Consider the following 16,449-nt stretch of genomic DNA (forward strand, 5'->3'; position numbering starts at 1 on the left):
GGTCTCCTCAGAGCCGGCTGGAAGCCCAGTTTGGAGAGTGGTTCACAAACAGCTTTGAGTTTTTAAGTAATCAAGCCTTTGCGACCTGTCTGCCTCGCACAGACGGCGTTATTCCCTCTGTTGTGGAGAAAAGCCGTTGCGGGCTCTGCTGCCTGACTAACGTGGCCCCCTGCTCTTAACAGCTTGCTTCTTCACCCCCCTTTACTTCTCTCTTCCCTTGTTTTATTCTTTCCTCTGTGTTCCAGTCTTTGGGGCTTAGATTTACTTCTGAAGGGAAGAGCCTTTAATAAGCAAACAGCCCTTTCTTGACAAATAGGCTCCCCTTAGGTTAAGAAATTCATCTGCTTCACCTCGTCTTCCGTCGTTTTCCAGGACAGTCTCCGTAAGAAGGATGACAGGATTGAAGAGCTGGAAGAAGCACTAAGAGAAAGTGTGCAGATCACTGCGGAGCGAGAGATGGTGCTCGCCCAGGAGGAGTCAGCCAGGACCAGTGCTGAGAGACAGGTCTGCGATTCTGTTCAGTTACTGGCAGTGCTGCTGGTTAAACAGAAGGTAAAACCCAACCAGTATAGTTTAGGGAAACTGTCCGTACCGTGTGCTTGTGGAGTTTCAAAACCACTGATGTAAGTATCCAGGCTTAAATGAGCGCTGAAATGTGGTTGTGTGGGAGCCGACTGAGGCAGTGCAGCGTCTCTGCGCTGAGCACCCTGGGCCGACTGGGGCCGGGGCGCGAGCCGGGCCGGCCGAGGAGACGCGCTGGAACCGGCCTGTGCGCAGCAGGACCAGGCGCAGCCCTGCCTGCACCGCGAACGGGAGAGCGGACGTTCCGAGTCAGGCATGTGAGCCTGAGTAGCGCAGAGCTTCTGCACGTGATGCCCTGTCTCGTTCACCAGAGCACTTAAAGCTGTGACGAGGTAAGGGTGACAGCAGGCGTGAAGGGCCAGACGTCGTGGCCTGGGAGTCCAGATCAGCGTGTCTCTGCCTGGAGGTGACTTGTTAAAGAATCCTGCTGTCGCTGTTTGTTTTATACGTTTTTATGCATCTTTTTAGATCCTCATACCCTTGCTTTTAACTTTTTAGTAAGAAGAGTGACTAAAGATGGGAGAAGTGAATGAAGAAATAGTTTTCAGCAGTGAGGGCTCTAATCTCGCTCCCATCATGAGACTGTGCTTTGAGGTTCTGAGTCTACCTTACACACAGATCCACGCCATGTCAGTTCATTTCTTCTGTGGTGTTTCCATCTTTCTGTTGGAGAAATATAAGTGCTAAAGAGATAAAAAGTGTTCAGGGAGAGGGTAACAGGGATCTTTGGGGAGCCCTTTGATCAGACCGCCAGAGCGCCTGTGAGCTAGGGTAGGTCCAGAGCAAGGAAGACGGGTACCTTCCAGAGCAGACGTGCCGTGGTGTGCACCACCCGGGAGCCCTTGGTAACTAGGTACCAGGGTGGGTTCTTCAGCGTCAGGTGTAGAAGAAAGACAAACTGACGTTTATTAGCACGGCCAAAGGGAAACTGATCATTCCAGAATGCGTGTCTTTCAGCGCCCCGTTCTTAGATGAACACCGTGGTCCACTTTCTGCTTGAGTGTTTATTAATGTACAGTAAGCAGAGCTCGGGAGGTGGGGCCTGTCAGGGAAGGGGTGGCTTCAGCTGCCGTTGCAGGATCAGGAGAGATTTTCTTTTATCTTGATTTTACCTTTTTTGCATCCTTTCCTTTATTTTCAAAATGTTCCCCATTTTTTCTTTCTGTAAAGTTTTTTTTTCTGCTTTGGGATCATTATCTAATGACAAGCCTTACATTCAGAGATCATGTGGACATTTTGGCCGTCAATGATAAATCATGTCACAGTACATAGGCTGCTGTTACGTGTTCTTTTTTAAGCTGTTGTTGTGTGAACTGGTTATAATTTGCTTTCTGGGGCTGAGAGATTGATTAACTGATAATTAATAGATTTTGTTTTATTTAAAAATTGTTTTACTTTATTTGTTTTGGGAGCGTACATAGGTATGTATGTATGTGTTTCAGTGGGGGTGCTGGGGGTTGAACCCAGACCTCGTGCAAGCTAAGCACATGCTCTACCACTGAGCTATGCCCTCCCCTCTAGACTTTGTTTTAGATCAGTTTTTAGGTTTACAGGAAACTTGAGCAGCAAGCACAGAGTGTCCGCGTACGCCTTCCTTCACCTCGGTTCCCCTGTTAGCATCTTGTGCTGGTGTGACAGATACGAGAGAGACGGTTGTTATGGGTCATGAGCCAGCACTGACGCGCTGCTGCCTGGTCTGTAGTTCGCGTTTTGGTTTACTCTTTGTGTTGAACACTTCATGGGTTTTACTAGCTGTAGGATGGCACGCATCCACCACTGCTGTGTCACACCGAGTAGTTTCAGTCCCTGCAAGTTCTCGATGCTCCGCCTCGCCCTCCCGCCCCGTCTCCTGGTTCCTGGCCTTTGTCCTGCTGCCTTTTCAGACTGGCTTTTTCCCTTTAGCCCTCTGCATGTAAGCTTATCTCGTGTCTCTTTGTGGCCTGAGAGCTTGTTTTGTTTTGTCTCTGAATAGCGTTCCTCTGCGTGGGTGTGCCCACACGGTGTTTATTCACTTATGGAAGAACACCTTGATTGCTTCCAGTTTTTTGGTAATTAAGAATAAAGCTGCTATAAACATTCATGTGCAGGTTTTTGCATAGACATGAATCTACAGCTCGTCTAGGTGAACGTCTGGAAATATGATTGCTAGATTATGCGTAAGACTGTATTGAGCTTTATAAGAAACTGAAAATATCTTCTCAAGTGGCTGTAAATAATTCCCTTTTAATTGCATGCCTTTTTCTTCCTCTTCCCTGCTTACCCTTCTCCCACCGCTCCGCCCCTCACGGCCTGTCTGGGGCTGCTGAGTGAGACCCTGCACGAGCCAGCGCTTGGGGCTTTCAGTGGCGGAAAACATGAGACGCTGCTCTAGTGTTTGTGCTTCTGAGGCCGTGTCCTCTCCAGCTCTCGTCTGCTGTTCTTTTCTTTTCTTTTTTATCTTTTCCAAGCTTTCTAACCCCACTGTTAATTTTCCTTGTACATATTAATTGTCTGCACCAAGGCAACCTACAAATACTCGTTTGGAATATCTTAAATGAGGGAGGCTTTTTTTGGCAAGGGACACTATTCTCTTTCTCTTCCTCGGCCCCAGATTTATCTGTCTCTTCCCTAAATTTAGCCTCTGAGAAGAAGGGCCTCTGTCTGGTTGGAGGAGGGTGTCTGCGTCCCTGAGTTTCTCATGGAGCAACATGCAGTTGTGTGGGAACCGCTGTCTTATTAAAATCAAATGCAGAGCCTTCTGCAGTTTGAGCAGGAAGAACTCTCAGAGGAAATTTTTGATGCTCTTCCTGTGTTCGTACAGCTTCCCCTTCATTCTCCGTGTCCCTCATACCTGCCACCTAATACATTGGGTTTTGGGGAGGGGGTTGCACGTGAAAAGAATGTTTTAAATATCTTTACTGGTATTATTTAAGAGTAAATTTAATTTTTGAAGGAGCTATTTGCAAATAGATAGCTAACTAAATGTTTTTAAAATCGCTGTAAAGTACTAAGACTTTTTCTTGTAGCTCGGTAAACTGGATTGTTACTTCTTCCTACAGTGTATTTTTTAGTGTTTTGAGCAATGAGAAAGATACATCCTCTCAGACTAACATTTGCACATGAGTTCTGAGTTTTATTTTCAAAGCTCTTTTTTTTTTTGGCTTTATTTTGTAGGGGGAGGTAATTACGTTTATTTATTTATTTTAATGGAAGTACTGGGGATTGAACCCAGGACCTCAGGCATACTAAGCACACACTCTAACACTGAGCTGTGTTCTCCCCCAGGTGTAAATCCTTGACCTAGAAGACCAAAACATTTTACCAGTGATTTGCAAGATGGTTATCGATGAGTGAGCATTTACATCTTTTTAATTCTTTTTTTGATTCCAGTTTTAAAACTTTTTATTTGCATATTAAAAATTGTACACTCCAGTGATTAAAATCATTTGAACAACAACAACAAAATGACACTTGATTAAGGTGCGTTTCCAGCCTGCAGGACGCCTTGGGCAGCCTGGTGTTCCCCTCGATTTCACGGCGGCCCCGCCGCAGGGCTGCCCATCCCCTTCCTCCCCCGCGGCGCACCGCCTCGCCGGTGGTTTTGGTTCTTTGACCTGACCTTGGGCAGCGCAGTCATCTGAACTTGACGCGGCCTCTTTTTGCGGAACGTGCGGTGCGTGTGGGCAGCGCCCGCCCCCTGGCACTGGGCCCGCTTGCTTGTCCTGCCTGAGTGCTCCTCCGGAGGCGGCATGTCCCCACCTGTCCCCGTCTCAGCCGGGCTGCTGTGTCAGCTGCGGTCGCACAGGAAGTGGGGCTGGACGCCGAGAGCGAGTCCAGGCTGCACGGTGGCCACTGCCACGTGTGCTGCCTGTCTTTACTCGTGCGGATTCATTAGCTGCTCTGGCCCAGCCGGTCACGCGGCAGTTACCTCCGTGGTGCCCGCCACCGTGGCAGCGCGGGTGACGGGGTGGCCCGTGGACGCGCTGTGCGGTAACGGAGCATGGCTGTGCCACCCGTCCTTCCCACGGCCTTCTGACTTTCACCTGTTCGCAAGGTGGACAGCTGCTGGTTTGGTCTCATGAACAGCATCCTGTACTCATCTGAGATTTTATAATAAATTACATTTTCCTCATTTTTCATTAAGTGGCAGTAATGCTCAGAAAATACTTTACGTGCGCTACCTTTTCTCTAAACATTTGTTGAATCCCATGTAGTTTTCCAGATGCTGTACTAAGCACCGGAAGTAAAACAGTGGTAGATACAGCCTCCGCCTGCGGGGGTTCACGTTCACTGGGCAAGACTGAGGACTGACGTATAATTCTGGTTCAGTTTGGTGAGTCCCAGCAGCAGTGGTCTGAGAAGAGAGCCTTAGAATAGGAGAGGAAGAGCAGCTGAGTAATACATATTAGAGGCATCCTGGAAGGCTTCCTGGAGGAGACGGCTTATGCATGAGCCAGTCTTAGAGAAAGAGTGAGGCACAGGGGGGTGACAGTCAGTGTTCTCCGTGTGGGCGGGCCAGCGTAGGTGCGAGCTGGTGGCATCTGGGGAACCTCAGGGAGTGTTTAGTAGCTGCGGTTCGGGGTTGATACGAATGGCCAGACCTGCGGGAGGAGGAGGGCAGTGCATGCGGTGGTACAGAAGCACATTTAGTCGTGGACTCTGCAGCTTTGATTTTATAGTCGAGGCAGTGCAGAACCATGGAAGCTTTTTAAGCAGAGAACGATACTGATTTGTGAGACTGCTTGCTCTTTCGTTCATTCGGCAGATCCTTATTGCATGTCCGGTGGCTCTGCGGTGCCAAAGCTGCAGTGGTCTCCCCTCCCAAGAGAGCTTACAGTCCGCAGAGGGACACAGACACCAACCTGACAATTGGCACTTAATTACAAGTCATCACCAAGTGCTGTAAAGGATAAGAACAGGATTTCCGGAATAGACAGTAATTCGGTGGGGTTGGAGAGGTTAGGACCTATTTTTGATTGAGTGTGCAGAGTGGGTTCAGCCTGGGGCCTGAGGGCGGGAAGCCTGTGCAGGAAGCGTGGGGAGGGGGCGGCGGCAGGAGGAGGGGCCAGCTGATGTGCACAAGGACGACCCCCAGGGGCACCGCACGGTGGCGAAAGTGTGGCAGCGGTGCCAACAGGTGTGTGTTCCTGAGAGCATTGGAAGCCATGGCAGAGGTCTGAGCAGGGCATGACGTCGAGTTTGTGTTTTTAAAAGACCATTCTGTGTGGAAAGGAACACATGTATGACTGAAACATGATGCTGTACGCCAGAAACTGACACAGCATTGTGAACTGACTATACTTCAATTTAAAAAAAAATAAAAGGACCATTCTGGCTGCAGGAACGTGGATTCAGCAGAGCTGAGAGTGGAAGCAGGGAGGTCAGATGGGGGATTAGAGTCGCCTAGGCCACGGGTCTTCAAAGCGAGGTACCCATCCACCTGGAAATGCACGAACGTTTCCCCCAAGGGTCCGTGGGCACAGCTTCTCTGCGGCTGAGCGTGCTTTTTCCTCAAATTGCTCCGCCTGGGAAGGCATCTAAGGTGTGCACATTCTCTTTTTTCACTTCCCCTTGTGCAGTCATGCGCCCCTCACCCTGCGATGGGTGCCTCCCTCCCCTCGGTCTCACTGTTCTGCATTCCCCTGGGGAGGGAAACCTCTTAAACCACAACCAAGGGGTAATTCCAAGGGCTAGTGTAGAGACAGTGGGCGACAAGAGCCAGACAGTTTGCAGTTCTCTGTTTTCAGCAGAATCGAAGGGCAGCCAGTGGATGGATACTGGGAGTGATTTTTGATGACGGGCCGCTATGCAGCTTGGGGCACGTAGGTCCCAAGGCCGCGGGACGCCGAGTAGCACTGCCCTAGCCGAACTCCCATTCCTGTTTATTCTCATGAAAACGTGCTACTGCTTACGCCTGTGGGAATGAAACCCATTCTAGACCTGATACAGAATCCTAGGTCTCCCCAGCGATCAGTAATGTTCAGCCAGAGACATCTCAACTAACAAACGTGAAAGTTCCACTGATCTCATTAAGATAAAGATGTTTAAGGACAAGACATATTGTTGATGAGGTTTCACACTCTTCATGTTTAATAGCTACTCTCTCAAAATACCTGATCTTCATCTTAGTTTTGATTGGTCATGTGTTACTAGTTAACTGTAATGATTACGCAATCCGAAAGAATTTCTTAACAGAGTTATGGCCACAGGAAATTTTGTGAATACCAAATTTAGATTTTTATACATCTTTTTGTTGCAGAAAAGTATGAGAGAGGTTCTATACAAAAAATCTAGCACAAAATAAATTTTGTGAGTGTAAGACTTTAAGGAGAGGTAGCACAGAAATACAAGGTCAAAGAGCAAAAGTAAAATGTAAAACTTTTAATCACTGAAGCACAGTTTGTCCTTACAGTCCTAAATAGATTGGAGTGGATGTCAAGTCACAATGACATTTATATTTCGTTGGATATTTTCTATTTTAAAAAGGAGTGGTGCTTTATTTTTAAAAAACAATTTAAAAAATAACATTATATTCTTTGCAATTCTTTAACTTATGATTTTAAAAAATTAGATATCAAGCTAAAATCTTAGCTATATAAACTCTGTAATAGGTATGCAAACACAATCACGTAGAAGACCCCGGTCCAGGAGAGGCTGGGCAGATCAGGCTGAGCAGATCACATCCTGGTGGAAATGGGGAAAGGTGGTGGATTTAGCATGCCTTTTAGAAATGGAGCTTAAAAGATTGGATGAATTGGATGTGTGAGTAACGGTGAAAGAGAAAACAGAAATGATCTTCTGGCTTCTGGCAGGTCAACTGTGGTTCCATGTTGTGAGGTGAGAAGGTCTGAATGACCCGTCCTGTTCAAGGTCTCGTTCGAGGGTGACAGTCAGGAAATTGTGCTGAAGGCCGTTAGCTCTGTCAGGAGCGGTGGGAGGAAGTCCCACGTCAGGTCGGTGTTTCCAGCCCAGTTCTCCCTCCTGAGGTCCAGACTGTCTGCTTCGTGTCTTGACTTCAGTACCTCCTTGACAGCTCCGCCTGAAACCGTCCAAATTCAGAGCTCGTGGCTTCTGCCCTCCAAGCAGCCTTTTCATCTCTTCTGAGAAAACGCTCTTGTCCTAAGAGCTCAGGTTCGGCGTGGTCAGTGCTGGGACAGTCAAGTCCAGTCAGGGCAGAGGCGACAGGTTAGGGGCAGAGGATTTATACTCTGATGCTCCAGTTCCGAGAGCCACCCCGGGACCTGTCACATAGCAGCTGCTTGCGCGGCAGCTAAGCAGCGCCTTCTCAAGTGAGACGCCTCGGTGGAATTGCGGTTCCCTCGCTCGGGACTCGTGGTCTCCAGCGCGTCTGCTGTGCCCGCCCCTGAGCTGCGGAGGAGGTGCTGAGGGCAGCGCTGCGGGGTGCCGGCGTCCTCGGAGAGGGGCCGCGGGTGTGGCGCTCGCTCGCTCGTAGTAGCAAGCTGTAGCCACGCTGACGCTGCTGTTGTCACTGCCTCTGCCCCCGGCAGCTCCCGGGGGAGGGCTGGCCGACCAGCCTGAGGCCCCAGAGAAACTCAGTATCTCCAGGCCCTGCCTGGTCGTGCTGTGCCAGCGATGACATGCTGAGCATTGAAAATTCCCCTGTGCACACAGCAAGTTTAATCCTTGTGACCTGAGGAAGTCCTTGCCCCCTCCGTTGCCTCGCCTAGAATTTGTAGCGTCACCCGAGCATGCTGCAGCCGGCTGTCAGGTTGGTCACATGGGCACTGTTTTTGTCACTGGGTTACTCACTCCCTGAGAGTGTGTCTTAGGTCAGTGCGGGATCTGAGTCTGTCCACTACCTTCCAGTTTCCTTCTAGGGTTTCCTCACAGAGATCGTTTGGAAAGCTGTAGTGAATGACCAGAAAGGTGTCCTCGGGCTGTTTTCCCCTTTACAGAGTCATGTGTTCTTTGGTTTCCTGTAGGAAGGAAAAAGGGAAAGAAAAAAAAAACCTTTTCAGCACCGTTTAAAACAAAATATACATTTTACATCATATTTTACATTTACATAATAAATACACATTTTACATACATACATAATATACATCATGCTTAGACCTTATTCCTAGAAGTAAGGAGATAACAGCATGTTTAGGATGAAAAAAATTGTGTCTGATCCTCATAACTTTAAATTAGAATTGGAAATATCTGTTTGAATATTTATGACCTTTTTCCCCTTAAGAACACAGGTGTGTGCGCACGCTCACACACACACACACACACATATTTCCTACGGACCAAAAATACCTAGAAAACATGTTTTTTTTCCCCAGTAGCAGTGTACACTCCTAGTGCTCACATGTGGTCTCTGAATACCATTCTCCATTAGAAGGATTTGAATTCTAAACAAGTTCCTTTCTCACTTTTGACATAAATTCTGTGAAGGTGCATTTTTCTTCCCAGGCGCTTGGTCATTCCTGAAGCCTCCGTAGCCTTTGCAGCACCCCTGTCCAGCACAACGTGGAGATGGCGGGGAGGTTTTGTTTCTTCTGGCCAAGACGTTTCTATTAAATTCCTGAAACGTGGCTGGAGCACCAGGAGAACCCAGTTTTCCCATTGATTTAACTTTAATTACACTTAACGGCCACGTCTGTCTAGTGGCCAGTGTGGGGGACAGCGGGGCCCTCTGCGTGTTGCGGGGATGGGTAGCCACCTACACAGACGCACGCCTACAGCAGCTGTACTTGGTTTTTCTCCGGAGTCGGACTGAGTTGCAGCAAGTACTGAAGTACACAAGCACATGCACTTCTGCTTGTCGCTGGTCCTTTTTCAATTTCATTTTTGGAAAATCACCCATGGTCTTAAAACATGTTTGTCAAAAGTAATTTTTCATTTAAGAAATAATGGGGAAAAAAGAAAGAATGGGAAAACATGAGATGGCATAATTGTGTGTGTTACCCCATATCCACATAACTTCGACTTACAGTGTGAGCAGTGGAGCTGGGAGAGGAAACGGGTAGAGCAGTTACATGAGTGAGAAAGAGACATCTGTCCACCGTGAGGCTGTGCCTCCCAGCGTTGTTAAAAGTTAGTGGCTTTAGATACGTCATTTACTTCATTTATTCCATTATTCATTCAATTAATGTTTGTCGAGAGGTGCTGCCTTCTCTAGTGGAGTGAAGCTCGGCGAGGGCCAGGCCGCGTCTGGCCCACTCTCGTGCCCTGGGTGCCTGCCCCCGTGTCTGGTGCGTGGCGTTCACTGCACATTTATCGAGTGAATGAGTGAACTTTAATTCCGACCACCTGAATGTTTGTACGCCTAGTAACAGCAACATTTATTTACTGAACAATTTAAAGTTTCATGATAATTTTATGATTTTTACAGACATTACCAACATTTCTTAAAAGAAATACATGTTTTTATTCTTTGCTGCAGTTCCCTTCCACAGGATTTGGTGACGCACTTTGTCCTCTGATCAGAAAAACTCGAAGGAGTTCAGAATTGTAAGGACTCAGAATAGATGTTATTATCTGAGCACAGCTTACTTTTTTCAGTGCTTCATTTGAAAGCACGGTAGCCAGAATGGAAAAGTAAAATTAGAAGCCATCGCTGTCCGTGACCTGTCCTTCAGCGGGGAGTGGGGGCTTGTGTGTCCTGGGACTGGCCTGTCAGCCCCCGGGAGCTAGCTGCGTGTCTGAAACAGCAGCAGGCCACGGTCATGAAGCCACGTGAAGACTCAAGACATTCCGTGTAGCAGATGGAGACAGCGGTCAGACTGGTGCGACCCCACCTTGTGTCCTTCCTGACACTTGTGACCGTCGTCGTAAATCTGACATTTGGGGCTTCATTCGGTTGGTGTCGTCTCTCCCCACCTTAAAAACAGATTCATGATGTTGTTGAGATTGTTTCCTGTTATGTGATGCTACCGTGGGCTACATTTATAGAGTCAGAGGTTTCTTAAGACATCTTAGATTCTTTTTCTTTACTTACCCCTTTATGTCTTAAACTGATTTCTGTGTCAGGAATGACGGGGATTTTTGAAGCCAGTAGTGGAGCAGCCTAAAAGCATCACAAATACAAAGGTGTTTCGCAGAACTTATGCAGGAAGGTTCAGTTGTAAGTTAGCAGTGTCAGCTGTGCTTTTGAAGCAGTTCCCTGGCTCCTGCAGAAGTCATCGTTTTCATCAATGCCCAGACTGGAGACACTGCTGTTATGAAACATTTTACTGACAAACATGGAAAGTATGTTTTTCATGTTCAGGGATCTGAGGAGATGTGACCGTTATCTCTTTGCCATTGTGTGGTCATTTCTGTGTTCAGATCAGGCTCTGTCCAGAGGAACCTAGTAAGTTCCGCCGTAGACTCTTGCTCTGATGTCAGTGAGTTTGCGTCTCCTTTGTTATGGTGACTGGTTGTGAAATCAGCCACTTGACAGACCCTGAAGTGAGACTGCTGGAAATACGTCATGTCTGCCTTCATGGTGACAGCTGGCTACAAAACAAACCCCACCAGAGCCATTCTGCAGTTGACAGGGGACTTCAAAGGCCAACAGGGCTGCCACTTCAAAGAGAATTCTGCCATCTCTGGCTTGTTGAAAGAAGTTAAATGGCTGTACCCTGCCGTGGCAGAAATCTCCGTGTTTAGACTTTTCCTTCTTCTGATCTCAGAGCGATGTATGCAGTGGGCTTTAAGTTAAAGGAATGATGCGGTCTGCAGTAATGGCAGCCCAGCGTTATTCTGCGTTTCAGTCCCACTTATTAAGGGAAGTTACCCAAATATGTTCAAATAACAGCAAGTCTGGAAACTCCAGTGTTTCAGACAGGGAAGCGTTAAAAGAAGAGTTGAAACTCTGTATTAGTGTTGTGGCCACCTGTACAAGAGTGGAATAGTAAGTCAGATGGTGAATTAAAATGAAACTCTCGGCAGGGAGGGGGTAGCTCCGTGGTAGAGTGCCTGCTTAGCATGCATGAGGTCCTGGGTTCAATCCCCAGTACCTGCATTTAAAAAATAATAATAATAATGAAATAAATCTAATTGCACACCCCAGAACAACAAAAAACAAACAATAAAACTAAAGTTAAAAAAAAAAGTGAAACTCTTGGTGTATTTTAAAAACTCTCCTTTAGTTTCTCCTTTGAATTTTTACCCCTTTAGTAGAATTAGATTCTGAATGTCGACAGTAAGAATGATGGGCAACTGAAACCTGTCATCTCAGGGCCGATTTGCGTGGTTTAAGCTGGCATTTCTCTATTTTTTAGTAACTCTGTACTTAAAATTTTGAACTACCTTGTACTTTAAAAAATCTTACCCAATTATGCTAGATACAGTTTTGAGATAATTACTTCATCTTTGTATTAAATGAACAAGCAAACAGAGACCCAGAGTTTTAATGAAATTTTCATTAGATCAGAATACTAGCAAGCATCTTGAAGAACAACAAGGAAAAGAGAGAAACATGAATTCTTTCCGCTCGAATGGCTTTTTCTTAATTGCACGGTTTCCCTCTGTCCTGTATGTTACAGAAGGGTAAAGCTAAAATCCCTAAGTCCCTTCACTCTGAACTTCTGTTTTCTTATTTCCTCCTCACATAAAATAAAAAAGTTAGACTTGCCAGAAACTGGAGCCCCTCTGACTTCCTCTGTGATTTTGCCAGATGGGGTCAGTAGACAACAACTGAAGAAATTCTGAAGGAAAACTGGAGCCCCCAGGAAATACCACATGCGATGGTTGTGACCAAAAAAACAATCTCTGTATGTATCAGTAGTTCGTAAAGTAACTCTTAGAATAATACGCTCGTGGTTGTCTTTTTTGTTATCATGGTTTCTTCCTCTTGAAAATCTTTTGATGAACTAGTACATGATTCTGTTATTCTAGAAGTTCAGGAAATATCTATGTCTCTGAATTCCAGCTTGATTTTTTCCCCCTTTTTATTCAACAATAAGAACCACATCTATGTTTTCATAAGTTAAAATCAAATGAAAGAATTAACTGCAGCAGAAAAGAGATGAAACCTGGGCACCCCCTATAATGAGCCACGGAGCTGAGGGCCCGCGTCTGTGGACCCAGGGTTTCAGAGCAGGTGTGTTTTGGTCCTGCCGTCTGAGCCGTGCGCGCCTGCAGCGGGAAGTGCTTTTGGAGGCTTTGTGGCAGATCTGTAACAGACCATACTTAGTTTGCTTGTAGTGAGTTCTTGGGGTGTTTGGCCCTTATTCTGTTACCACCTGCTGAGAAGTTTGATAAGCCGAGTTACTGGCGATGGGGGCGCCCCTCCAAGGTCAGGCTGAAGGTGAAGGCGTAAGCTCCAGATGCCTTCCCACTGATCGTCATATGCAGTCTGTATTCTCCTTGGCTGCACCTTCCTGGATGTTTTTCCTGAAGAAATCCGCACAGCAGGGCATACCCTGCACCACAGGCCATGTTTGTACGCGGCGTGGCCCCAGCTCTGGGTTGGCGCTCACTGTCCCGTCTCTCATCTCCATTATTAAAGAATGAATGGGGGGGTGTTTGTGTCAAGTGCATGGAGCCGGAAGCCAAGCGATGTGGATTTGGTTTCTTCTTCTATTTATTAGCTGTGATTTCGGGCAAGTCCAGTAATCTTTTAAGCCTCAGCTCTCACCTGTGTGGAGTGAAGGATTACCCCCATACGTGTTTTGTAGCCGATAAAGGCAGTATTCAAATGTTGAGTCCTATTCTTTCAGCCAGAATAATCCTGTGTGTGTGTGTGTGTGCGCGCGTGTACGTACGAACACACACACACACACACACACACGCCCACGTGATAGGAGCTCCCGCTTGGTATCCTTGGTTGCCAGACATTAAATCTCAGACCTACTTTCCTCCTCTGGCTAATAATAAACATTTGATAAGGTCAAACAGCTGTCTGTCAATATTTGTAACCATTTTCCAGGTGTTATATTGAAATAATACGTTTTCTTCGGAAAATGTGTCTCTAATTACTGAACCATCACTCTCTTTACTTCTTGGTAGCTGTTTGATTTTTGTTTTTCAGCACCACAAGTGAGAGGGGTTAAAATGCCAGTAAATTCTTGTTTTTGTTGTTGAAAACGTAGGGAAACAGTGTGAGGTTGTTTTACTCCACTGTTCACTTGACCTTAGAGGAAGATGCTCTGTTCCCTGCTGGTGACGTTAAGCTCGTGAGGGGATGGCTGTTTTCTGTAATAAAGTAGAATTGGAGTTTTCTCCATCTGAAATAACCAGATGATTTCAGCTAAGGAGGAAGTTTCTTCCCCGAATCTGGACAACTTACACAGCCCTCCAGCACACGCTTGACCCTGTTACCTTGACTTCCTGGTGACGCAGAAGCTTTTGTTTTTTTCAGGAGAGAACTTACCAGCGCTTGAAGTTCAGGGGAAAGTCTTGCCCTCCTTCTCTTTGTGTCTCTTCTCCCGAGCTGCTCTCCAGATGCAGGAGAGTGTACAGTGCCCTGGCTTCCCTGGTTCCGCTGCTAGAGAAAGAAAAAGGCATGTTACTGAGATGGTTTCTGTCCTCCTTTCTTACAGGAGTAGAAGTGGAGCCAAGGAGTTAATGTGCACCAGGGAGTCACTGATTTTACATTTTCCTTGGTTCTGCTACAGCCTACTTGTTGCTAAAATAAGCAAATTATGGGGGACATTAATCAAGTAACAGTCTTCTGCCAGAAATAGTTTTCAGTGCTCAACTCAGATTTGTAGCTTTTAGGGCTTTTGTTTGTTTGTTTGTTTAGCTTTCAGTTTTGATGCTGTGTTACCAGAAAGTCTCAATAGAATGGTAGGGGACCCTGGCCCTTCCTGACGCCTCCCTCCAGCCTCCAAGACTCGGACGCCAAGAGTCCCACAGCAGGGGGACAGTGCTCGCTCTGAAGACGTGCGCCCACGTGTCACCGATGCCTGTCCTGAAAGGCTCCGCTTAGGAGTGAGGGTGCTTATTACAGGGTTTATCTGCCCACGCCCTCTCTGAAACGAATTTTTTTTTAAAATGGAAAATTGAGATGGCTTGAAAAACAAGCATTTCTTTCATATGGTTTTGTTTCCTTTCTTTTTAAATTTATCTTCAGTTGAGGGTTTGTTGCCACAGCATGATACTGCTGGAAACTTCCAGGCAGTTGCCAGTGAGGGACGGCGGGGTCGGTGGTAACGTAGCCCCTGCGCAGGCCAGCCCTCACGGTGGGCACCTGCCAGCCACACGTGTCAGTAGGTGTCCTGGGGGGAGGGGACGCACATTCTGAGGGACGATGAGAACATTCTGTAAGCGCCTCATCCAGCAGCACGTGAATTATCTAAGGTGTCACCTTGCAGTGCTGACTTACTGGAGAGCTGCCGCAGTATCTGAAAAGTCAAGGCACCTAGGAACCCCCCGAGTTGAGCTGTGGAAATACGCTCTCTGTTGTCTCTTCTTCAGCTCTGTCTGTGACTTCCCCTCATGTTTGGGTTCTTCATAAAGTCAGGAATAGAAGATACTGGGAGTATTTGACATCCCTCAGTTTTACGTATTGCTGAATTCCCTGGGATCCGTTACCATTAGGTTACCTCAAAAACTATTTTTTATTTTCAGTAAACAATAGGAAGTCATAATCAACACTAACATGTAAGTCACATGCATTTAAATGGGGACTAAAAAATAAAATTAAAAATAAAAATATAGAAAATTTACCTTCTTATCTTAGTGGCATTGGATTTGTTTTGCTTTAGTCGGAAGTGCCCGCCCTCTTCGGAGAAGCCGGGAGCGAGGTCTGCCTTCCCCGTGTTGCTCGGGGCTTGCCCGCCACAGCCCAGCTCTGTAGCTCTCCTCGTCCTTTTTCTGTTTCCCACCCAGTCACGGGTTCACGTGTCTTCATTCATTCACCCATTCGACAGACGGTCACCGCGCGTCTTCTCCGTGCAAGGCCCGGCACGGACGTCCTCAGTTTCCTCCTGGAGCCGTTTCCACCGCCTTTGACTGAAGTGTGGTCTGGGGTCTCCCGCGGACCCCGGTGGCCGCTCTGTGATAAACACATGTTCCTCCTGAACCTGGGGGTTGGAGGTGGGCCCCTCGCCCTTCCTGTTTCCTGTTGCACCTTCAGGCCGCTGTTCAGTCACACTCTTACAAGAATCTTCGAGGCTCATGCTGGCTGGCTGCGGGCTCTGGGGTTCTCGGGGGAGACTTCCGTTCCCTCACTGAGCTCAGAGTCTGCGTGGGTAACCCTTGTGTCTGTCTCTCGGGGTCCCCGCCTGAGAGCTCGCCGCCTCCACTGCCTGCCTTCATTCCGGGTGCGGCCTCCTGGAACTCGGTCACCTGGTCCACCTCTGGACCCGCTCATCACAGCATCTTCTCCCGGACCTCAGTTTCCTGTCCTTTTCCTTTTCTGGTTCAAGTATTCCCACCGCAGCCATCCTTCTGCGTCACTTGAGCTCCGGTGCCTCTTTCTGCTTTATCCTGACCCCTGGCCCTGTCTTTGCTTCCCTCTCTGTTCAGCTTGGACTCCTTGGGGCCCTGTTTTAGCCTTTCTGATTCGAACTTTCTAAATTTTCTTGCTCCTCCATGTAGTCACGTCCTTTGCTACCTTCTTGTTGCTTTGGGGATAAAAGCCAAAACCCTTCTGCCTCTTCCTTCCTTTCCTGCCATATTTGCGCCTCCTTCCCCTTGTTCCCAGGGCTTCTCGGGGATACTCGGGTCCTGTGTGCCTTCTCCCATGGGTGTGTGCCTTCCCCCTTCAGGGCTGCTCAGCTTCCTGGGCCCTGGAGCTGGAAAGCTGTCTGCTCCTCACCTCCTCCGTGACTTTCCTGGGGAACCTTTCTCTAGGTCCCCAAAACGTAGGTCAAGGCCTCAGGTTACTTATCCTCGTGGCATCCTGTACTTCCTTAAATAAAACTATTCACGGCTCGTGAGTGTACGTTTATGAATGTTATTAACTCATGACCGTATCTCTGTGTGGACTCTAAGCTTGAGAGCAGT

General features: G+C 47.5%; 2 protein-coding genes across 8 annotated transcripts in view; one reads left to right on the plus strand and one right to left on the minus strand.

Annotated features, from left to right (window-relative positions):
* Window positions 1-16,449, minus strand: part of FBXL14 (F-box and leucine rich repeat protein 14) — a 429,592-nt gene that overhangs the window by 236,552 nt on the left and 176,591 nt on the right. The gene's annotated exons all lie outside the window — the stretch shown is intronic.
* The window catches only part of ERC1 (ELKS/RAB6-interacting/CAST family member 1), a 294,829-nt gene that overhangs the window by 159,719 nt on the left and 118,661 nt on the right, over window positions 1-16,449 (plus strand). For 5 of the 7 annotated variants that reach the window (XM_072954473.1, XM_072954472.1, XM_072954474.1 and 2 more), the window contains one exon: window positions 373-504. The exons of the other annotated variants lie outside the window; for them this stretch is intronic. In XM_072954473.1, coding sequence (XP_072810574.1) covers window positions 373-504 — 132 coding nt within the window. The remainder of the gene's footprint in view (window positions 1-372; window positions 505-16,449) is intronic. 7 annotated transcript variants of the gene reach the window in all.

The sequence above is a fragment of the Vicugna pacos genome, chromosome 34 (assembly GCF_048564905.1).
Source record: "Vicugna pacos chromosome 34, VicPac4, whole genome shotgun sequence".
NCBI lineage: Eukaryota > Metazoa > Chordata > Mammalia > Artiodactyla > Camelidae > Vicugna > Vicugna pacos.